Source organism: Camellia sinensis, chromosome 7, assembly GCF_055761805.1.
Source record: "Camellia sinensis isolate YWXY chromosome 7, ASM5576180v1, whole genome shotgun sequence".
Lineage (NCBI taxonomy): Eukaryota > Viridiplantae > Streptophyta > Magnoliopsida > Ericales > Theaceae > Camellia > Camellia sinensis.
Genome location: NC_138967.1, coordinates 17125595 through 17149830, shown reverse-complemented (window position 1 = coordinate 17149830; position 24236 = coordinate 17125595). Strand labels below are relative to the sequence as shown.

At 35.9% G+C, this 24236-nt stretch overlaps 2 protein-coding genes across 6 annotated transcripts; both read right to left on the bottom strand.

Annotated features, from left to right (window-relative positions):
- Positions 1 to 200: 200 nt before the first annotated feature.
- Positions 201 to 10689, bottom strand: LOC114278553 (imidazoleglycerol-phosphate dehydratase, chloroplastic). 4 transcript variants are annotated; one of them, XM_028220625.2, is made up of 9 exons: positions 10381 to 10689; positions 10148 to 10272; positions 8902 to 9006; positions 8391 to 8483; positions 6226 to 6300; positions 5388 to 5450; positions 1074 to 1183; positions 506 to 577; positions 201 to 426 (listed from the first exon to the last, which is right to left on the bottom strand). In XM_028220625.2, the coding sequence occupies exons 1-8, from the start codon at positions 10676 to 10678 to the stop codon at positions 550 to 552; spliced, it is 897 nt and encodes a 298-aa protein (XP_028076426.2). In that variant the 5' UTR covers positions 10679 to 10689; the 3' UTR covers positions 201 to 426; positions 506 to 549. The 4 variants fall into 4 exon arrangements, with proteins under 4 accessions (XP_028076426.2, XP_028076425.2, XP_028076427.2 ...); XM_028220624.2 differs by having other exon boundaries at positions 10148 to 10275; positions 10381 to 10680; XM_028220626.2 differs by lacking the exons at positions 201 to 426; positions 506 to 577; positions 1074 to 1183 and adding an exon at positions 2176 to 3107 and having other exon boundaries at positions 10148 to 10275; positions 10381 to 10680.
- A 3112-nt stretch (positions 10690 to 13801) lies between these two features.
- Positions 13802 to 23769, bottom strand: LOC114278555 (Acyl-CoA N-acyltransferase with RING/FYVE/PHD-type zinc finger protein). 2 transcript variants are annotated; one of them, XM_028220628.2, is made up of 9 exons: positions 21262 to 23769; positions 19519 to 19651; positions 19313 to 19401; positions 18357 to 18595; positions 17598 to 17684; positions 16595 to 16694; positions 16186 to 16399; positions 14789 to 16089; positions 13802 to 14445 (listed from the first exon to the last, which is right to left on the bottom strand). In XM_028220628.2, exons 1-9 carry the CDS (start codon positions 23353 to 23355, stop codon positions 14263 to 14265), a joined length of 4440 nt encoding a protein of 1479 aa, XP_028076429.2. In that variant the 5' UTR covers positions 23356 to 23769; the 3' UTR covers positions 13802 to 14262. The 2 variants fall into 2 exon arrangements, with proteins under 2 accessions (XP_028076429.2, XP_028076428.2); XM_028220627.2 differs by having other exon boundaries at positions 14386 to 16089.
- Between the last annotated feature and the right edge of the window lie 467 nt (positions 23770 to 24236).

The following is a 24236-nucleotide window of genomic DNA, read 5'->3' as shown; positions in this document are numbered from 1 at the left end:
TATTTATTAAATTCAAAATCCAAACATAGCAATTAAACAAAATAAATAAGGTAACTAGACATTACTTGTAGAAATGTTAGGCCTTTGGAATCAGTCTCATGCAGCAAGTTCAAGAAATGTTACAACACCTCACAAGTCCTAGCATACCAAACATTGGACCTTTCACAAGGAGCTTAAAAATGGCTGGTGCGAACAACAAATTAGTAGCAAATGAAGATCTACACATTACACTCTTTTATGAATATTTATTGTGAATGACATATATAATACAACATTGCTTCAGTTCTCTTAAGTTTCAAAATAACCTTAAATTAAATACAAGAGCATCTGGCTGCTCTCTTAAGATTCAACATTTTGACTGCCATTGCCCAAGTTGCATCAATTTTCGCTACATTGCACCAGCACTGCTCTAATGAACAATAATAGCTGCAAAATACAGGAAATCATAAGGATGAATCTCAAGTTGCAGATTTTAAATATTAAAATGACAGGTTACACATGCTACCTTATGGTTATAATTATCCACCTTCACCTGGTGATTCCAAAGTATCAAGTACGTGACAAAACGCCTTTTGAGCTGCATTATGGACAAGAAATTGTGTGAACTTTTAGATCAAATTCTATCTGTGTTGCAGGATTGCATGAAATCAACTGGACAGGGGAAAAGAATTAGTTGTACTTGATGCTTTCTTGATTCCTTATAATAATACCTATGAGCTGTGGTAACTCAGAAGGTTGGTGTCAACATTCATTTGCAAGAACTTGGAAAATTGTGATTCAATTTTAAAAAATGAAAGATAGAACACAAACACCAAAGAAAATCCTCATTCATGAAAGGATTGACTACATGAAAATATAAGTGTAAAGCCATTGGCAATGACTTTTGGAACCCCCCAAAAATGCTCATCATAACAAAGCTATTGATATTATAAAACAACCAAAACTTCTATACCGGCCATTTTTTAAAAGATAAAAATATATATATATATATATATGTAGTTGGGATTAATGGTTTGCTTGGTACTTTAGGTGCTTGAAATTCATGATATCTCTTTTAAAAAAATGTCTCAAACCTTGGCACTGTCCCATGACGACGTGGGTCATATTCTGTTGCTTGTCGAAGAGCTCTTGCGAAAGCCTTGAACGTTGCCTCAATTATGTGGTGAGAATTTCTTCCAGCAAGCTGTTATTTGAAAAAAATGAAGATATGACTCACAATTGATTAAAATAAAGAACTGGAACATTACATAACCATGTTAGATCATAAAAAGTTCTACAAGCTTCATGATGATGTGTAAAGTTATAGATTTCCCTCACATATACTAGAGATGTAGGCCAAAAGGTACCACATTGTGGCTGCTTAATTTACATTTATAGTCTTTGAATTTTGTTTGTTTGGCGAAGATGGTGTGTTTTGTACACTTGTATAGATTTGGCAGGCAACACACAAATTTAAGCGAAAGATGACACAAAAACAGATTCTCCGTACAACCAGTGAAATTTATTGGCGTACCATCTCACCACACGTGCAACTAGACTTCATTGCACGTGCGGCCCACCACGCTCGAGCGGCCCACCTAAGGACACGTGCGCGGAATTTCAAGCCATTTTGGATAGTTAGGTTGCCATTCAGCAATCCGTGGCTGACCTCCGCACGGACTATTAGGCATATTGGAATTACTCTCAGACGGCATTCGACCAAATTAATGCCCGTTAGTTCGAGTATCAATAGTCAATTGCATCTATGCAAACTGACTTCTATGCATATCGGGAGTCGTGCCAGCAGTGTTTTGACCAGCTTGGTGTGCGGGTTCATGATGAAGCATTCGAGACTCAGACGTTGATGCACGCCTTATTTGAGCAGTACTTTCCATCACCGCCTTATTTGATTAGAATCTGGCGGTGGTGAAAAGTACTACTCAAATAAGGCGTGCATCAACATTCAAGTCTCGAATGCTTCATCATGAACCCGTGCATTGAGCTAGTCAAAATGCTGCTAGCACGACTCCCGATATGCATAGAAGTCCGTTTGCATATATGCAACTGACTGCTGATACTCAAGCTGATGGCATTAATTTGGTCGAATGCCGTCTGAGAGTAATCTCGGTATGCCTAATAGTCCGTGCGGAGGTCAGCCACGGATTGCTGAATGGCAGCCTAACTATTCAAAATGGCCTGATATTACGAGAGTGTCATGCGGAATAGTGGTGGCGCTGGCGCAGTGACAACCTTTGTCGGAACATCATTGGGGTTAGCCAGTGCATCAGGGATGATTAGTGGAGGTGGCAGGCGAGCAATGGTTTGCCGCCATTGGGTTTTGGCATAGAGCGGTGGCGACTAAAGCTGAACTCGATTTGGATCGAGTGGGTAATTCTCTTGGCTTTTGTTGAGTGCTGTAATGAGGTTAGCAAAGGGGAGGGCCCATGTAGAACCGCCTCAAGTGTTGCGCAGTTTGACTTCATTCAGTATATGGATCATTTGGTTGAAGATCAATGTAAGGATGTTAACCCAAAACCCAAAGTCGAATCGATGCAAGGCGCGGAAGAAGTCCCCTCGCCGCTCCTCCTTGTGGCCTAGAGGTATTATTACATTCTTTTTGAGAACCACATCAATAAAAAGGAGGCGACGTGGCAAGTTAGCCCAACGAATATTGTGTGATTATCATCATCTTGTCGGCCCTCATAGAATTCAATCACTAGTGCCGAGATTATGAATTCCCAAGTGAACACTAGGAACTGCTCTGCATTGATAGTGTCCACTGAGTAGTTGAAAATCTCAGCAATGGACGTTGGTGTGACTGCTAACTCAACCCCGTCAACAATGGAAAGAAGGGCTCCCGAGGCCTCATCACTGGTGTACATGTTCTGATAAAACACTCGCACAATGCGAGGATATGCTGTTCAATGACATTGTAGACGCTAAGTAGGCCCGATCTTCAAGTTGTTGCACACTCCAACATAGTGAGTTGGTGACACCAGAAGAAGGCGATGTCAAGGGTGTGTCAAATGCAATTTGTTTGTCGGCCCAGATGGCGGTTGGCACATCCCTACCTCCTATGTTGGCATTGCAAGGGCATTTAGGTGCTCCGCAGGACGATCAAGCCATAACTGCACAAAATAACATAACCAACACAACCAAAAATGTGGAACTATTATATTAGAACTCATCAAATATCGTATGCGTGCGCAAATCACTCAAATCCACTAGATTTCTGTTTTTTCAAGTTTCTCTCTCTTTTTTTTTTTTTTTTTGGGAATACTACCCTAAATGAGTTTAGACTAAATTAGCAAGTGAGTTAAATTAGATGAAGTAACGTAATGAATTAAAGGAAAATAAAATAAATAACTAAATAAATAAAAATAAAAAATAAAAATGATATAAATAAATAAGTTAGTAGAGAAAAAGAAAAGAAAAATAAATAAATCAATAAATAAAATGAAAATGAAAATAAAAACAAAAACAAAAAAAAAAAAAACAAAAAACAAAAAAACAAAAACAAAAATAAAAATAAAAATAAAAATAAAAATAAAAATAAAAATAAAAACTAAAACTAAATCACAAACCAACTAAACTAAACAACTAAATTAAAGTTAATAAATAAGAAACCACTAAATTAAACACTACATTAAAAATATAGGCACCCACAAGCTTCTTTTTTTTTGGTGGGTAGCACGTGTGTTGGAGATGGCTGCACGTGCGGCGGTCATCAATTTTTTTTTTTTTGTAGAGACTATACAATCTCTTAACCCAAGCACAACCCAAAAACATTTCAAACCATTTCTACCTTCATTTCACATTTGAAATAAGTATAGCACTTCGAAAACATCTAAATGCTCAACAAAGGTATAATTTTCACGCGAAAATCAGGGGTACTACTTTTCTCCCTAACCATGTTTGTAACTTTCCCTATTCTCCAACAGAGTGACAGACTAGGTACTAGGTTGATTTGGTATCCAAAATCGAGGCGTCTAAAGCTAACTCGACCTATGAGACTGCCATACAGAGTTTAAGTCGGGGTGGTTTTGAAGCAATCTCCACACCCCTGGGTATTTAAACTAAACTTTAGTCTCGGAAATTCTAAACCTTTGCGTTCTAGGTTTTGTCATTCGAACTCTAGTTTCCACCGTCTCAGTTGGTCTCCTAGGAACTCACTACAAACACAGTTAAGTGATTATACCAGACGTCAGAAGCAATTCGGGCACGGTTAACACTAAAAGAATTACATCTTTAAACGATTTAAAGTCTCCTAGACATCAAGTACAGAATAGCAAGAACAAAAATCAAAATAGAAAGGAAAGAAAAGAGAATAAGAAATCCATGTCTCAATCAAAATAAAATGGGTCCATCAAAATAATGGACTCAATCATATCACCATTCCCAATCCCCTCTATATACGGTTTCAATCTTTGGCCATTCACTTTGGAGATGTGGCCATTCCGTGGATCTTGCACTTCAACGGTGCCATGAATAAATGCCTCGACGATCACAAAGGGGCCATCCCATCTTGATCTAAGTTTACTCGGAAAGAGTCTCAATTTCGAATTAAAAAGCTATACTTTTTAGCCGGGTTCAAATGATTTTCGATTAATGTGCTTATCATGAAATTCCTTAGCTCGACCCTTAAAAATTTTCAAACTCTCATATGCATCATTTCTAATCCCCACCAACTCATTGAGTTGCAATTTCAGGTTAAATCCAACGGTGGCCATATTGAAGTTAAACTTCTTAATGGCCCACAACACTAGGTGCTCAAGTTCAACCGGGAAGTGGCATGCTTTGCTAAACACCACCCTATATGGTGACATCCCAATAGGTGTCTTATAAGTAGTGCAGTAGGCCCATAAGAAGTAGTGCAGTAGGCCCATAAGGCATCAATCAAACGTTTTGACCAATCTTTTCTTTCTCTATAATGTGCTTCACCTCCCTATTGGACACCTCTACTTGGCCACTAGTTTGAGAGTGATATGGAGTGCCAACTTTATTAGTCGATATCTTAGTTGCATGAAGATATTGATGTTGTCATTAAAATACAAACCAGTTCAAAGCATTAGTTATTGTAAAACTTACTTGGCATGGGAAATAATGATGCAGCCTTTTGGATTATTTTAAACAACCAAAGGTGAAAAAGTTTGTTTTCTGGATAAGTTTTTCTAATATGACCAAGCACTTTCCAGTTGGAAAATTGGGAGAAACAATTTAGTTTCAACCAAATATTTCTCTAGAAAACAATTTATACATAAAATTTTATTTTTTAATAAAACAAAAAGAGCCCAAGGGAAGTACAATATTTGGACCTTCCTCTCCAACAAAAAGTAAACTTAAATGAACATATTGTCAAATATCAACTTTCTTTAAGATAAATGAAAGAACTATTTGAGCATTATCACCTGCCGGATGTGGAGTGTCATGCCAGAAGTATTGACCAAAGACTGAAAAAAGTGCTCCACCAGCTGTATATAACAAAGTTCCATAAATGTCTATTGAAGAGATGCTCTAAAAGAAAGCAGCAGAATGTGAACAAAATGACCAAGATCAAAATAGCAGTGTTAAATTGTCCTAAATTTTTAGTATAACATTGTCAAAGCCTGAAATATGCAAGCACATAATTGTTCATGTATAAGGACTTCAAGACAACCTCTATAATGGAAATATAAAATGGGCATTTTCAGATTACATAATGCAGACACTTGTGATATGTACAGTACACCCTTAATTATAAAAAATAACAAAATGATGTTCTCCCCCGTACAGGGATCATGGATGCATGGCAACCTAATTGTGCACTCTACCCCCTAAAGGAAAAATTTCAGCAACTAAAGGTGCCCAATATGATGTTCTCCAGATCAAGCAAGGGGATGTAATTGTGGATATTCTTCATTATTCATTATTCTAATCAATTAATTTGTGCAGGCATGCTATGCATTTTCAAGATGTAATACTAGCATTTTCATATAGTGTTCTAGAATGAAGTGTATAATTTTTTTTTTTCCTGAACATGAAAAGGATTAGATGACACATAGCAAATATCTATTGTTGTCCTGGTGCAATCCCTTCTAGCTCAGGGATCATACCAGGACAACAATAACAGATACAATTCACCAAAGTTACAAGCAAGTTACTTTATGAATCGATTATCACACACACAGCATGCGGAAAGGGTTTCATTAACTCTAAAGAGTTAGAAACAAATTGTAGAGAGGAAATAAACAAAGACAAATACACTACCTGAGTGTCATATGTTCCAACTCTCTCAGTAGGTATGCGTAAATCATAACTTAAATGCGGCCGTCCAGATAAATCCTAGATCAAGACAAACTGACAACATAAGCATATTTACCAAGTTTGAATAAGCATAAGTAAATGTCTTTAGAGTTCACAATAAACCATTAGAATAAGATAATGAGTAAACTGCATATGGCATATGCATCCCCTCTCTCTATGAAGCTCGGTTGGCATTGGTTGCACAGTTCCTAATCAAGTCTATATAGGAGTAGCCCACATGAAAGTAGTTTTGCCGTCATGTTATGATGGAAAGCTTCGAGCAAGCAACATCCTTGTTAGTCCTGGTATGTTGCATACTTGCCAGTTCAAGGTAAACTAGTTACAAGTAATCCATATCGTGTTAAAGAAAGTACCAAATGTAATCAGCGTATTTGGTTTCAGTTTTTTAAATTCAGTTTTTTGAAAATTGTGTTTTTTGTTTTTCGTGTTTTTTTTTGTTTTTAGTGAATATTTTTTAAATTTTAAGTAATTTTTTTACTTTTTTAGATGCACTTTACTCAGATGTATCTAAATAGTAAAATATTTGTGAAAAAATATTTTAAAAAATTAATAAATACACAAAATGTAAAAATGTATTGAATTTCATTTTTTTTTTTTTTTTTTTTTTGGGTATTTAGCTATGAAGCACCTACACGTTCCTAGGGTTGGCGTACAAATGTCGGACACGTGTCGGACATGGACACACTGTGGACACGTGTCCGACACTCTCTCTAACGTGTCCTCTTTTTTTTTTGAATTTTTTCAGTTGGACACGCGGTAGACACGCGATGACACTTTCTGGACAAAGATTGAAGAACCCTAAGCTATTGGAGAGAAAGAGGGAGAGATTGATTGAACGAAAAAGCCCTAATCTGTTCAAAAGAGATGAATCGAAGAAGCCCTAACCTGAGGTAATTTTCTTCGTCTTCTCTGCTCTACTTCCTTCTCTTCGTCTTCTTTGGTTCATCTACTCTGTTCGTCTTCTTCTCTGGTTCGTCTCTCTTTCTGATTTCACTCTATTCTTTTTACTTCTCTCTCCTTTTCTCCTCCCGTTTCTCTCCCTTCCTTTTATTTCCTGATTTCACTCTCTCTCTCTCTCTCCTCCCTTTTTTTTATCTTTTTTTTTATCTTTATTTTTACTAAACCTAAAATTTACAGAATAAATTATTTTTATTAAAAAAATTAAGAAATATGTTTATTAATTTTATTATTATTAGAATTGTATAGGAACTAATAATTTTTTTTTTAAATTTTAGACATATAATAAATAAATAAAATTATATATATTAAACGTGTCCCCAGCGTGTCGTGTCCCCAATTTTTTTAAAATTTGCATGTCCACGTGTCCGTGTCGTGCCCCGTATCCATGTCCATGCAACATAGGTATTTAGTGTATTTTTTAAAGATTTTTTTCACAAATATTATACTTTTTAAGTGTATTTATGTTAGGCGCATCTAAAAATTAAAAAAAAAAATGCTTAAACTATTTAAAAAAAAATCATTGAAAACGTTAAAATATGAAAAATAAAAAAGTAGAATTTTCTGAAAACAGTTTTTTGAAAACTAAAACCAAACAAGCTGAATATCTCTACCAATTGTTCAAGGTTTATACAAAATGCCTGCCCGCATTTTCGACTCATACATTAAAAAAGGTCTTGATTGGCCAATTCAAAATTCAAAAAAACACATTTCACATGACTATACAGTACCATCATTTTTATTGCTGTTTAATCATATCATAAATATGACTAAAGTATGATATGTCAGCAACAAAAAAAAAAGTACACATTTTTTACAATTTTTGAGGGATAGTTAGTGCATAAAATTACCTGCAGAAGAAAAACAAACAAGATTTCCATTCATGTGTTGTTTTATTCTAGTGTGCTTTTTGAGATCTGATTATGTAATGCGTACGCATGATACTAAGTTTCATGCTAAACATCAGCAGTGACAATGCCAGTTTGGAAGTACTAATATACTACATAGAATACACTAAAGCACTCTGGTATTCAAGAATTGCTCTCAAACCACCGGAAAAAAAAAAGCACCAGATGAGCCCTTAGTGTGATACCATGAATTATATTATAGAAATCCATTGATAATCAATTCAATAAATGCTGGCAACATACCAGTGAAACATGTATTAGTGCTTCGTCAAGTGGAGCTGAGAAGTCACCAAAACGGTTAATTCCTTTTCTATCACGAAGTGCTTGGAGTAAAGCCTGCATTAACCAGTAAAGTTAAGTTTTAAGACCGAAAGTTTACACCCCGTAGGGAAGTGAATCAGTTCATTACTTCCTACATAACATATGGACATACAGTTCAACATGTGGAAAAAAGACAAAGAAAAGGCATCACCAAATAGAATGATATGGAATAAGCAATGAAAGCAATTCCTGTAACCCTACGATGATCCTTGATAAATAATTCTTAACAAAAATATAATATAACATCTCAATGCTCCTCCTCCTATCTAAAAAAAAAAAAAATTAAAAAAAAAATCTTAATGCTCCCAATTAGAAAGGAAATCGGTACAAATGGCATGGAAAACACATGTTAACTAATACAGCTTTGTGTTACATGCTAACACATAAAAGGAATAAAGATTAATCAATTGAACAAAAGACTTCAGGAGGTTACCGTTCCAATGGCAAGTGCAACATCTTCATTTGTGTGATGATCATCAATATGAATGTCACCAATAGCCTTTGCATGGACATCAAATAACCCATGTGAAGCAAGTTGCTGAAATAAACCCAAAGAAAAGAAAAATAACACCAGCTTCAATATAGACAGCAGTGAATTGACTACCAAAAATAAAAAAATAAAAAAAAACAAAAACAAAATCCTGGCAAAGAACATTTCAATTCAACCTTCCAATTGTTTTCTGTGTAAACTAAGGGGAAAACAACAGAAGAATAAAATTTTACATAATAAGGCTATGATTAGATGTCAAGAATGAAGGCACAGAATAAGACATTCTAGGTCTACATTCCATTGTCTAGATATGTCCAACACATGGAATGTGATTTCATGTTACCATTCCAAGGAAGAATAAGATTGACAAACTGAGTTGGAATCTCAATCCTACACCCCCATGTGATTCTAAGAGTAAAATTTCATATGTGCGCCTATACTTTTAAAGGTAATCATTTTCCCATGAACAATTACTAACTAAACCAAATGCTTGAAAAGTATGAACACAAGAATCTTATTACTAAGAATGTGATACCACTTAAGTCGTAACAGGATTCCCATTCCGTCTCCTTCCTTATTGATTCATTCCATCCAAACATATCCGAGTATGTAAGCTTTTTTGGTTCCAAAAACTGAAAAAAATGAAAAAACTCTACTGAAGCCAATCCTTGGATAAGGCTCCATTTAATGGAAATTTTCTTCTCTCTTGGGAGAGAAAAGAAATGGAAAGATTATTAATTTTGTATATTACAAAATTGCCCATCTACCTACAAAAGAAATAAAAACATAAACGGTTATTTTGGTAAAATAATTTCTTTTCTTTCTTTTCTTTTCTTTTATGTAATCTATCCAAACAAGATTGGAGAAAAATCACTATCCTTTCTTTTCTTTTCTCTTCTAACTTAACATATCATTTCTTTTCTTTTCTCTCCTAAATAAATATCCAAACATAGTGTGAGAGCAATAAGATTTGAAATACTAATTTTTCTCTTTTCTCTCTACTTTCTGAGCAACCAAACAGAACATAAGCTTCTACTCGTCCTAATTCAATGGGGTTGTTTATTTATTTTTGAGTGGGAAATTCAATGCATGCATTCACTTAAATTGGCTAAAAAAACACACCTTTCTGCAGAAATAGAATCAATGTTCAATACAGAAAGTTGAAGTTATCAATGAGAGATACACTAACATCCAACATATGGTCAAGAAATGGAATCCCAGTACTGCAATCAGCAACACCCGAACCATCCAAGTTTATTCTCACCGACACATTGGTCTCTTTCGTAACCCTCTTCACCTCTCCGATTCGATCACCTACTTAAAAAAAAGTAAGTGAATAAAACTCTGTGAATTCTTAAAACCCTAAAAAAAGGGGGGCAGATTGAAGAGAATCGAAGTTACGTTTTTTTTTTTTTTTTTTACCGGTGTTGATCGGTGAAGATGTTGCCGGAGATCCATTCTCTCTACCGACTATGGCGGCGCGATTGATTGTTGTTCGTTGATCGTCCATTGGAGTGAGGCTGTGGCGTACTTGTGTAGATAGAAGTGGTGGGTGTGGGAAGCGAAATGGAATGAGGGTGATCTGTGAAACCCTAACCCTAGTTTTGAGTAACTGAGACCAAGAAGAAGAAGAGGAAGAAGAGGTCGGACGATGATAAGAGAGGGAATGCTTCATCTGTGTGAGCGAGCTGCCAAGACAGGCATTTTGTGGATCAACCATGATTCATCCCACTAAAAATATCACCATTAATATATTAATGTATTAAAAAAAGTAAAAAAAAAAAAAAAATACAACTTCAAGACCAAAACATCACATCATTAATGACGAGACCCACTGCCACCTAATTAGTGGGAGCACTAATTAGTGCTCCCAAACATTTTTCTTTGTGGATATTGTAATTTTATTCCTAAATTTAATTGATTGGGATGAATTAATTTGATTTTTTTTTATATATATATGATTTCATACTTTTTATCAACTTGTGTAGATGAATCTGAGGTGAGTTTAGAAATTTAGGCCCGTTTGTTTGGGTTATAGGGAGGGGATTGGGATTGATAGTGAGGTGAGACTATTATATGAGATGTTTGTTTTGAAAGATAGGAAGAGGACTCCTAATTCCTTGGTATTAGTAAAAGTTTAATCTGAAACATTTAAATCATTAGTTCTTTTTTTAATCAAATCTTTAAAAAAAATTAAACTAATTCTAAAAACATATTTTAACTATTTTTTATTAAAGAAAATTATTTTCAATCCTTATTCTTCAAATTTCATCACATATAACTTTATCAAATTCAAATTTGATAAATAAATTGATGAAGAATTGAATATACTCATGCAGCAACTACTATGATTGTTGCCAAAATTAGGGGTGGGCTCGGGTTGATTGTAGCCACAAAACCTTTAATCCGTCATCCATTTGTTAGATTAGCAGATTGAAAAAAATCAATATGCATTCATCTGACAATTCAGCAAATGTGGATTGAGCGGATTGGCGGATTGACGGATGGATGCGAATTAGTTTGGCTGTTTAAAATTTTATAAATTTTCAACATAATTCAACTTGTGCACTTCCTCAAAAAAAAGTTATATATATTACAGTTATTGATTTAAAAGTATTACAATCACTGCATGCCTCATCCAAAGAAAAAAAGTTTGAAACTTTAGAATATTACAATCATTGCATGCTTCATCCACATATTACAATCACACTATGCCTCATCCACATAAAATATTACAATATGCGGTTCTCAAAATATAAAAACAATTCAAACCATCAAAACCATGAATAAAGCAATAGTAAAGATTGTATGTCTCTGTATTGTTACATCTATATTTTTTTTTTGAAAACAAAAACTAAGCAGCATACACCATCTTTTTTATTTATTATTTTTAGAGTTAGATTTAAAAACAAAAAAATATAGATAAATAATAAATTTATTTATTTTTTAATTCAAAAAATACATTCAAGCTGAAAACTCTTTTTCAATATAATATACTCAACAGAATATTTAAACTTTTTTTCAATTGAAAACATAAACAAAATATCTAAATAAATTGAAAATACAAATTCTTACAAATTATTAGGGGTGGTCGCGGTTTGGCGGTTCGGTTACGGCCAAAGAAATCTCAAATCCGCCATTCGTTCAAAACTAGGCGGATTGGAAAAAATAATCTGCAACCTCCAAAATGCAGCGGATCGGTTCGATTAAGTTGGTTTTGGCGGATCGGTATATCCCCTACTCACTCCTAACGAAAACTTTAGAAAGCAACCCATAATTTTTTTTTTTTTTTTTTTTTTTTGTCAGTGGCTTGCCTCCACTTCACCATATAGGCTGGAGGGTTCAGTCCGGCCCATTGAGCCCATTTTTGGACCCTTTTTCAATAATCCGAATCGTTGACATTTTAAGGTTTGTTGGGTATATGATTATTGTAAAAAATCACGTCAATCGGATAACGAATACTATGTATTCGGATCACTTTTTTATGAATTGTTAATTTTTCGACCGTTTATTTTTTTTGTAGACAAAAGTGATCAAAATACATAGTATCTGTTATTTGATTGATATGATTTTTTACAGGAATAATGTGCTAAACAGACCCTAAAATGTGAATGATTCGGATTATTAAAAAGGGATCCAAAAGTGGACCCAGTGGGCCAAACTGGACCGAACTGTCCCAGATCTAAACTGGAGACAGTCCCGGCCCCCTTTTTTTTTTTTTTTTTGCCTCTTCCATTCACAAAAAGAGATAAGCTTCCTTCCGTACCTTCATCTCTCCATATTTCTCCATACTCCTCTCATGGGCTTCAATTCAGACCTGCACTGATGATCTGAACCGTTTATCTCTTAAATTTCGTAATAAAAATCGTCCATGCCAAAAATGAACTTCATTAAAAAATTATAATGTTAAGAAAAAATCATATTTTGTTTTATAAGATAAATGACAATGTGATTGTAAACTTAAATTATGTATTTTATAAAATAAAATATTTTTTTGTCCTATATTTATAATTTTTCAATGAAACTCATTTTTTGCATAGATGACCTTTATTACAAAGCTTATGAGATAGATGGTTCAGATTATCGGTGTAAGTCCGAATTAGAGCTCACAAAAAAGGTATGAAAAAATGAAAGTATTGAGAGACGAAAGTATGGAGGGAGCCTATCCGTCAAAGGGGGCCCAAGAACCATTTTTGTAAGGATGTAAATTTGGCCTGGTTCGGGCTGGCCCATGTTAGGCCTCGCGAATTCTCACCAAAATTTGAACTGAGTCAGACCATAGTCCAGAAAATTAAGCCCAAGCCCAAAGGGTATTCATGCCTCGAGCGGACTGGGCTAGGCTTGGATAGGATTTGAACATTTTTTTAAAAAAAAATTCTATTTTTTTTTCATCAAAATTTTATTTTTTTTTCACAAAAAATGACATCGGGCCTCGAGTAAGCCGGGCCTCAGGCCAAACTTTGAATGGGCCTTGAGCAGGCCGGCCCGGACTTCAAAATGATGGCTCAAACCCAAGATCCCAGGCTAAGCTCGGGCCCAAGCGTAATCAGGCCAGACCCACTTCGAACCACGGGCCATTTTTACACTTCTACATTTTTTTGCACGTACCATTTCCATCAACAGCTAGTAAATAGCAAACTTTGCAACACAGATTCATGTTGTCATATGTAACCGACACTTTGATCACAACCAAAAACAAGAGGGGCTAGAAAGCCAGATGAGTTTGTGCTTGAATGAAACTGAATTACACATGGCAATGCTCATATATATATCATCTAAAGAAGCCAATCTAGTAATCACATTCAGACACATCTACAGATATTGGAGACACTACACATTGAAATTTCTCATCAAATGCATTGTCAAAACTTTATTCCATTCACCATTGTCATGATAATCATTCATCACACAAGAAAGCTAAGCTTTGCACATTTGTACTCAACATAAACACTGCAAATGGCACCTAACTAAGTTCCCCAAAAAAAGGAAAAGAAGAGCAACATAAAGAGAATAATTTATACTCGTTCCCTGTAAAATCAGCATCTGCAACAACTAAAACTTACATGAATAATGGTGGGAGTTCCAGGACCTACAAAGGAAGGACCTATCCAAGAATTTCATTCCCTCTGTTATGTGAAACACCCAAATTACCATAAACAAATGACACATTACAAGACCTTCAAACTCAGAAAATGAAGACTCAAAATCTAACTATATGTACACAAGAAAGCTAATTAGCAGAGTATCCATCTACCAAACTCAACACACGTCACAGAACAGTTTAACTAACCTCCAGGTATAACATTACAAGGCAGGGAACTTCACCTTTGACTTTATGTAAACCACAGCGAGGACACATTCGAACCTCTTCAAACCTTCTGGAAAAGAGAAATGTTGTTGTGCACTGTCTTGGACCAGAACCCCGAATTTTATATTTAACATGTCACGTTTGTTTCCCTCTGAATTATGGCATTTTAATGGTACCATCTGAAATTGCAACAGACACCATCAAAACCACGTAAATAAGCGCATTCCAACACTTGTAATGAATGGAAAGTATTTTCAGAGACACAAGCATGGCTATCAAGATCATATCAGCCCCTCGATATGCAAAAGGCGCACGTTAAATATTTCTTTCGCAATCCATTGCATCAGATGCGACTTCTGAATCCACACGTCCTTCGGTTTCCATCTCAATTGCACTAGGATGATTCTGATCAGATTCAAGCTGAACAGTACTGCCATTGGATCCATCAAAAGTCGCATTCTCTGCAGAGGTTTCACCTGAAGAATTGAGAACAGGTTCAACAGAAGAAATTGAGACATTTACCTCATGAGCCTCTTTACCCACATCGTCCTCTGCACTAGGAAGAATATTTCTTCCAACTAGAGCAACTTCTTCATCAGACACCACTTCTGAAGCTGCATGTGAGTTGCTTTCCACCTCAAGGGCACTCTGCTTGTTCAAATCAGAATCGAGTTGCATGGCACTCTCATCAGAACCATTAAGCATAGAAACAGCAGCATGATCCTGATCTTCATTAATGTCTTTATTCTGGGCAGAAATTTCACCAAAACAATCAAGACCAGGTTCAACATTAGCAACTTTGCCATTAACTTCATGAGTACTCACTGCAGAAGACTCAATATTATTGACTTGTAAAGCCACATTTAATTTGCTTTCAATTCCAAGTCTATCCAGCTGATTCAAATCAGATGCAATACAGTCATCAGAACCATGAAGAGAAGATACAGGAACCGGATCATGGTTTTCACTGATTTTTTCTGTAGTATTCTGTGCAGAAATTTCACCCAAAGAATCCAGACTGGGCCCGGCACAAGAAACTTTCACCTTTGCATGATGAGCATCGTGCTTATAACCCTCGGCATTAGACTCGATGTTACCTTCTGCAGGTTGAGGACTCAATTCAGAGTTGGATTGCTTCGTATCCTCATCAGTTCCATTAATAGCACAAGCACAAAGAGGATTTTGATCTCCCTTGATTTCCTCAGCAGTATTAATAACCGAACTTTCACCAAATAAATCAAGAACGGGTTCAATTACAGCAACTTCGACATTTGCTTCTTGAACGGTATTGACAACCCCTTCCTCCGAAGAATTACCTTTAACAGAAGGATCTAATACAGGATTTTCCTCATCACTGGACTCTTTTACTGGCTGAGACTCACTCAAGACATTGAGTTTAGGTTCAGAAGGAACATCCAAAGAACTATCCAACCGTACACTGTCATGTAAGGGAAGAGCTGGGGCTTGCAAACCAGAATCTACAGCAGCAGCTTTGTCATCTGTCTCATCAGCATTGTGCAAACCAGCAGGATTTTCCTCATCAGTTGACTCTTTTACTGACTGAGACTCACTCAAGACATCAAGTTTAGGTTCAGAAGGAACATTCAAAGAACTATCCAACAGTGCATTGTCGTTTGAGGGAACAGCTGGGGCTTGCAAACTAGAATCTACAGCAGCAGCTTTGTCATCTGTCTTGTCAGCATTGTGCAAACCGGCATCGCCACGAATGTTGAGATCATGCCCAACAGAGGAATCCACATCATCTTTTTTTGTTAAATCAGGCATAAGATGATGATCCTCTTTGATTGGAACAGGCTTTGCATCTAAAGCAAACCATGTATAAGAAATAAAAAATTAAAAAATAATAATGTTATAAATGGACTTCAAGGCAGGGACAAACAATTGCAATAAACAGAAACCTGAGTTAGCAGTAACTTTTCCCTCGGTGGTTTTTAGTTCCCCTAACAGCTTCTGTAACATATCCGTACCAGGAAACACCAACATATTCACGGACCGCATCTCTTGCTTTTGTGACTCCTCAAGTGGATAGAAGCCAAAAACTACAGTCCATGTATGCATGTGCTCAGCAATGGCAGGAATAATCAATTTCTCAACTTTCAGAGAGCCGAGGGCCTGAGAATAGGAATATCACGATGTAAATCTTTGGCATAAAATGATTAAAAATTAAGATACAATCTACAGTGAAGCTATAGATGCTCTGACAATGAATTTTATTAACTCAATGAAAATATAATACAAAAATATTTGTACAATGTGTCAGGCGAAAATTCAAGCATAACCAATAAGAAAACTTTTACACAACATTACCGATTCAATGGCGCAAAAAAGCCGACGGCACATCCCTTGGCGCCTATATATATGGCGTGTCCCAATGAATGGCATCTCTGCTAGTTGGGTCCCATGGATCCTGATCAGAAAATAAACAATAATTATTAAAATCATTTGCAATGATAATCAACAGATTTTAGTGAGCAACGACAAACAAAGCATAAGTAGCAAGATCTAACTTGAGAGGATCTGATCTATGGAAATTGAATAACAAATAAAATGATCTAGCTCAATAGTTCAACCAAGCTTAGAAAGGAAAAGAGAAAAAAAATCAAACATCCTTTTATGGTAAATGACAAAGATATGTTCAAATGCAGCATTCTTGAGTGTGAAAAAACACGAACGAGATTAAAAATACAACATAGTTCCGAAAAATGAGCTCTCTATTTGCAAGTTCTAAAAAACTTTGTTTGCATCATTATTTTCATTTTTTTCCTCTCAAAACTATAGTCTACTTCACAAAATAAAAAATTGAAATTCTCCATGCAAAAGAACAGGCCACTAATTTGGAGAATCATAAACTGGCTTTGAAAACACACACACCTACACAAACCAAATAACTTCCAATATAGCAAGAACATAAGCTGCTTGTGGGTTAAACTAGGGCAATCATCCAATGCCAGGCTGGCTAAAGGTAGCTAACCAAATATTGATGTCTGCTTACCAAACCATTGAACACATGTCTTATCTCTCAATATGTACAATTAATCTGCGCTATGAAGGCATGAACTTGTGACATGCTAAGATGTGGGAGAAACGTGGATGGTAAAGCAAAAATATCCTCTTCTAGAGATATGACTGCCTCTTCAGATCCAAAAGAGGGGACCCCTCATCATTTTTGCTAATATATTTATATCATCAGTTTAGTTTTTCCAAGAGGAAGAAATACAGTACTTGCTATTTTTACGTCCACAGAAAACTGCATGAAATGATTAGCTGCATATGCAACACATAGATGACATGAAGCTGCAAGGCAATATACCTGATGGATGCAGCAGCAATGATTTCATCACCCCTCTCCAAAATGACAGTATAGAAGCCAGTATAGTTCAGCCGACTGAAGTTTGATCTACAGAGGAAATAAGCAAATCATGGAGTAATTAGTCACAGATAAAACACATACACAAATAACTGTATGGCAGTTTAAAATGGAAAAAAATAAAAAATATAGTGACCACTGTAAGTTGATATAGTTAACTAGTACCTACATAAGCTCAAGAAATTATACAAGATCAATATTGGAAGCCAAACAAGCACATGGAAGATACTGTTCACAAAATTGCAGGTGTAGAAGTCACAAAACAGGATAAAAATAAGACACAAAATATGATAGCATTTACAAACTAAAATAACTAAACTAGTCCCAAAAAAAACATAAAAGACAGGGAAAAACTAACATTAACATAGATACATAATCACAATACATCCTCAGAACAGCTGTTCAACTAACTGAACACAATCTCCTGGATAATAATAATAATTCGTACACACGTGACTGTACAAAAGCAACAAAGAAAAAGACAAACAAACATTTTTCAACTCACACAAGCATCGTTTTAACATGCACAAAATACAAAGTACATTATTAACTAATGCATGCCTCAGATGACTGCTTCAATGAAAGAAACTTGCTTAGCAAAGTGTAACATAGAATACCAAAAGCAAAGTTGCATGAAAGAAGATTAGAGGCATTTGTGTACAAAACTTCAATTCCAACCTAGTATAGTTGACAACTGCTTACCCACAATTATAGACAACATTATGGATCAAATTGACCCCACTCCTCCTGTCAACAATAGGCAAAAAGCACTCATCCATAACAGAGAGTGCGACAGCTAGCTTAGAATTGCATTCCACCCTCTGTGAATACCCACGGTGTGATGCATCTGTGTCCAGATCAGTTCGATGAATTAGAGACCATGAGAATCCCGCTTCCAATTCATGTTTGACCCCAAGAAGCTTCTGTAAGTGGTCAAAGAGCTGCAAAAGTAGAATGATTCAGATTCAACTAATTTCCTTCTGACATGAGATACAACACTGGCATCATAGGAGTAGAAAAAAACACCACCAAAAGTAACAAACTGACTAGTTATCAAAGAGAACCATGCAACAAAATTGAAACTAAATCAAATAGCAAGTAGACACTGATTTTCAAATTGATTAAAAGCCTAAGGTGAATTCTAACAGTACAACTTGTCTATTAATTGTCTTTTGCCATTTTTATAGCAATCTCATGTGAACAAACAATGTAAGAGTTGATTAATACAAAACTTCACAGCCTTATACTTTCACAACACCACTAAAGTGTACATGGATTGCAAACCCCCAAACTATTTTATCTATCAAACGAGGACCAAAAAAATCACAATACCAACTTAATAACCACTTTATTCCGGGTTGGATACTAAGCGTTCGAATCCTATGGAAAAAAGTGAAGCAAATCATATGCATAAAAGTGAACCGTACTAAACCCAGTAGTTAACATTGAAAACTTAACAGACATGGGGGTGCCTGGCTATTTTTAAAAGACGGCGGTAAAAAGCCCCAAGGCCATCACACATGGGGGTCAAATGGATTTTGCCCAAATCTTTTTTTTCAAAAAGGTAATAACAATAATAATGCTTTATGTAACCCATATGACATTTCATTAATCAACACAACATTGAAAACTTAACAAATCGGACAAAATAACAATACCTCTCGGCACTTCTGCCCACAAAAGGAAGTTGATGCACCATTTGTATCAGCAGGTAAAGCACCTATCTCCTGGCTGCAGGATTCATGATCTGAAACAGACAAAAGCTCACCTTCAGGCAAATTCTAACATTTGAACAAAAAATACAAGGGGAAAGAGCATTGCACACAAACACAAACTGCAAATTAAGGAGAGGTTAGATAACTACATTTTTTCTCACACAGGCTGCATGTGAGAAGCGCACTGACAGTTGTATAATTTCCCTGGGCACTAATCTCACCGGCAATCCCGCAAAATTTGCACGTACAGTTGGGGCAGTGCCAATCACCTGGCGGAAGCATCTGAAACAACGATAAAGATGTAAATAAACAAAGTCCTAATGAAGCAAAAAATCATACAAATCCAATTCTACAGGCAGATACAGAAATAAAGCACAATAGTTTAACAAGCACGACACTACCACACCAACTTTGTTGCCCACCACTTCTGTAGCAGAAATCTCAACTAAAAAACTGTAATGCCAAACGTTTCCGCTAATGCTCTATTTGGTTCATTTGAATGAGAAGGAATGGAATGGTGATTCCTTATGCTTTCTTATGGAGTGATCATTTCTTTAACTTAGGAAAAAATGATTCCTTTTGTAATGCATTTGTCATTATATTTTTAGTCTAACCAAACATGAGAATGAATATTTTGATGGAATGATCATTCCATTCCGGTTCATTCCAATGAACCAAACACTATCTAAATGCTCCATTTGGATAACTCACACAAGACAGTAGCCATTCAAAATCAACTGATCACAGTAAACTTCCAGTGTCCAAAAATTTAACGAAGCTAATGTAGCAATTGAATCATCCTAATTTGAAACATTTAAGATTGTTGGCATCTGACAAGAAAAAACAATCTAAATCTGGATTCCCTTCTGTTTTTTCAACTCCAGGGATGAATCCAAAAAGAAATCTTTATTGGATCTACCTCCTATTTTTTAATGAATCTTTTTATCGAAGGATAAAAAAAAAAATGGGTCCAGATCTCCTGCGGAAATGATTTGGAAGATCCAAAACCAAACATAGCGGTATTTGCTAGCAACAACATAACGGAGGCAGTCAATCAATATAGATTGATCTGAAATCTGATTCAAATCCAATATAGCACCTATGGGTACATAAGAAATGTATTGAATTGATTCTTTTTAATGAATTGATCCGATCGCAACTTCAAATATGGAATACACCACCTTTTTCTCTCCTTTGAATAGAGGATATGGTAATCTTTCTTGGGTTTCTCAGTCTAAGCAGGAACCTCCCCCCTTCTTGTGTACAACGTACATCGTTACAAAAACTCCCAAAATTCTGTTTTAGTGTTCAACTTCATTTGTACATTTCCGCCCTTGGACTCCAGCTATATCCTCAATTACAATTTGAAAGTAAAACATTTAAAAGGTAATACAGTGTTTTTTTTAGACAAGGAAAAATTGCATAACATATCGGCATTTCTCTCACTTGCATAACATTTAAAAGGTAATAGAGTGTTTTTCCATACAAATAAAAATCATATACCATATCAGCCTTTCTCTCACTTGCATAACTAAATCCACTCATTTTTACACATGTTGCATGATTCTTTAACCAATACATAGTACTTTTCTCTCCTTCGGCAAATTCCTTCCAAGTTTTGAGTCTCAATGTTTCAGGTAATCTCTTCATCCACTAGAAGTCTAAGGTACAACAATAAATTGTCCCTCCAAATCATATCCAAGTTAACATGCATGCATTCCTATAAAGCAATAAAAATACATACATAAAAATCTACATATTTACCATGAGAAAAAGATCCAATGGCCCATAAGATTATAGGGATGGCAATCACAAACAGTTAATTCAATGTTTATGTACACCACCAAAATATGACCCAAAGGTACATTTGCTATGTGATCAAGTATATATACCTCTATATCTAAGCAGCTCTGATGAAATGTTGATGGACAACCATCACAACAAATCAAATCCCCACCATCACCGCAGAGGCCACAAGTATCATCATTTGGATCATCGCCATCAGTGTCCACAGTGTGAAAACCAAAGCGTTCGGACTCGTCTTGTCTATTCCATGCATCTATCTGACATTGCAAAAGGGAAACCCCAGACTCCAAAAATATGTTTTGGAATGGCTGACGCAGTTTGCTTCCAGCATGAATCTCAAACTTTGAAACTGTGAGGATTTTGCTACAGCAACCACAATGTACACCATCTCTTGTAATCCAACCCTCTAGTATTACCCGTGTTCGTCTACGGTTCATGTACTGCACTTTTTCACTTAACTGCACCGTTCCAGAGTCAATTAGCCATGAAAGCAGGGTTCTTTTTCCCGTATATGGAACACATCCGTCACTCTCCGAATTCAGCCCCTTGTCAGAACTGCGAACCAACAAGGTACATCTGCCAATTTTTCGACTTTTTCTTCCTTGAATCATATGAAAATTGGTCGCAGAGGATGGTTTTTCAGCCTTGTCTTGCTTGGGTGATCCCTTGTTTAAATTACCACTTGAATCATCTCCACTCGCATAAGATCTCCCTTTTGGTGGCTTGCCATTCTGCTTCATGAAGAAACTTAGTTTGTCATCATCATTTTCACCGTCCGTGCCTTCTGAAGACTCTTCCCTTGAAACTTTTTTAACTTTCTTACTTCTACCGTGATCTCTTCGCTTCAACTTCATTTCCTTCTCAATCTTCTTCCTGGTTTGCCTAGTTAATTTACTAAGCATCTCCTCTGGTAACGGAGTAAAAGAAGAGCAGTCCCCACTAGGTTTTATGTCAACATCTTCTTCATCCAATTGCTTTTGAAGCGCATCGTAAGCCTTAATAATTGACCAATATGCTGTTCCTGAGGGACTAATGTACACTGCATCTAAGTAGTCTCTGTTCCTTCTAGGTCTATAATCAATCGTCCAGCCAGCTTTCACAAGCATATCCCTTATCTTCTCACGCAGCAATTGCTTTTCTGTGCCACTACCACGGTTAATTTTAACTTCTTTCCCTCTAACAGGAGTGACCTTTTGAGCTGATGGAGCTTTCCCTTCACTTTTTACCCCTTTCAAAGAGGTATGAGCTTGCACACTTGTTGATCCCAGCTTCAATGATGCATCACAATCCTTTGTTTCTGAATTGCCAGCCTTAGCACTCTTAGACAATGAATTTTGCAGTTTAAGCTCACTCTTCTCTGTCTTAACAAATGACATTGCTTTATCAGGACGTTTTGAATCCGAGTAAAATGAAGGTCTGGCAGATACATTCTTCTTGATAGCATTTTCAGACTTAGAACCCTTTCTATCTCCAATTTCCAATTTATGATCAGTGAATTTGTGGGGCAGATCCATTTTCTTCTTTTTGTTTACCATCACCTTCAAAACACCGTTTTTCCCCTGCAACCTGATAGGCTCATCAGACGATACACGAAACTTCTGTTTCAAAGACGAAATGGGTAAATGAGCTTCATCATCCTCTGTCTCGTACCTACTCTTACCAGTCCTTCCCGACGAGTTACTTCTACTATCAACATGAGAATTCTTTCCCTTATCAATCATGACATGTCTACTAGACCCAGTTTCAAATTCCCTCTCACTCCCACCCCGTCCTGTAAGCTTAAACCTATCCTGCGAAAAATCCATCCTCATCCTCTTTCCATCAATTCCATCATATTCATCGAACTCAAACACATCTAACCTTCTCTTCTTATCACTCTCAATTTCACCATTCCTACCAAGTTTGCTATCTTCTACAATGTCTTTTCGATACACGGCTGAACCATTATGAAACTTATCAGCTCCAGAGACAACTTTCCTCCGAATTGGCTCTAACGACTCCGAATCACTCGACTCTGATTCACTGACAACCAAACGCGGCCTTTTTCTCTCCTTATTCGATTCAAAAACCTTTCTTGACCCTGAAGACCCAACACCAACCCCTCTCTTCTTTATGATCAAACAACCCGAAGAATTCTTCTTCTTCACCAAACCCCCACCAGATCTCACCCTCTCTTCCATATCAATCAATAGACCTAATCAAACCCCCCAAAATTTCAATCAAATCAACACAATTTTGACCCCTGAATTGACCATCAAAAACCCATAATCTCCTCCCAAACAAACATTACCAGATCTGAACCAAAACAAAGAAAAACCCTAAATTTTTCAGGAAAAATCAAGAACATCGAATCCTTACCTCGCCGGAGAAAAGCTGTGTGATCGGACCATCAACGAAGGACCGGCGAGACTGTCTCAATCGGACACGAAAATTCAAGGCGAATCGAATCCGATCGCAGATTGAATAGAGAGAGAAAGTTTCTTCTGGGTTTGTAGAGAGAGAGAGAGAGAGAGAGAGAGAGGAATTGGGAGTTTGGCTTGCAATTTGGTCCTCTGTTCAGACCAGACCTGTGTTGTAACTTGTTTTTATTACAAAAGAATATTATTGCAATTTAGTTTTTTATATTTACATTTTTGTAATCCTCTCTCTCTCTCTGGTAATTTATTTTTCGTTAATATTCCCTCCAATTTTGTGTCTTGAGGGTGTCAGAACGGTAATAACAAATAACTGTTTTTTTAACTTATTTATTGAATATATTACAAATGAGATTTACTTTAAAATATGGTTTATTCCATATAGTTTTTGAAATTATAAATATTCTCTCATCACATTTTTTTACTAAATTAATAGAAAAAAAAATTAACTACTCTCCTGTTACATGAATTATTAATTTAAATATGTTTATAATATTGTTAAAAACTATTAATTAATTGATAATTTATTAATAAAATGAGTCAATTGTTATTGTTATGTTATTAGAGATTTGAAGAGTAAATATATAATTTTTGTAACCATAAAAAACAATTCATATTTTAAACGAATCTTAAGAATTGCTCTGTTT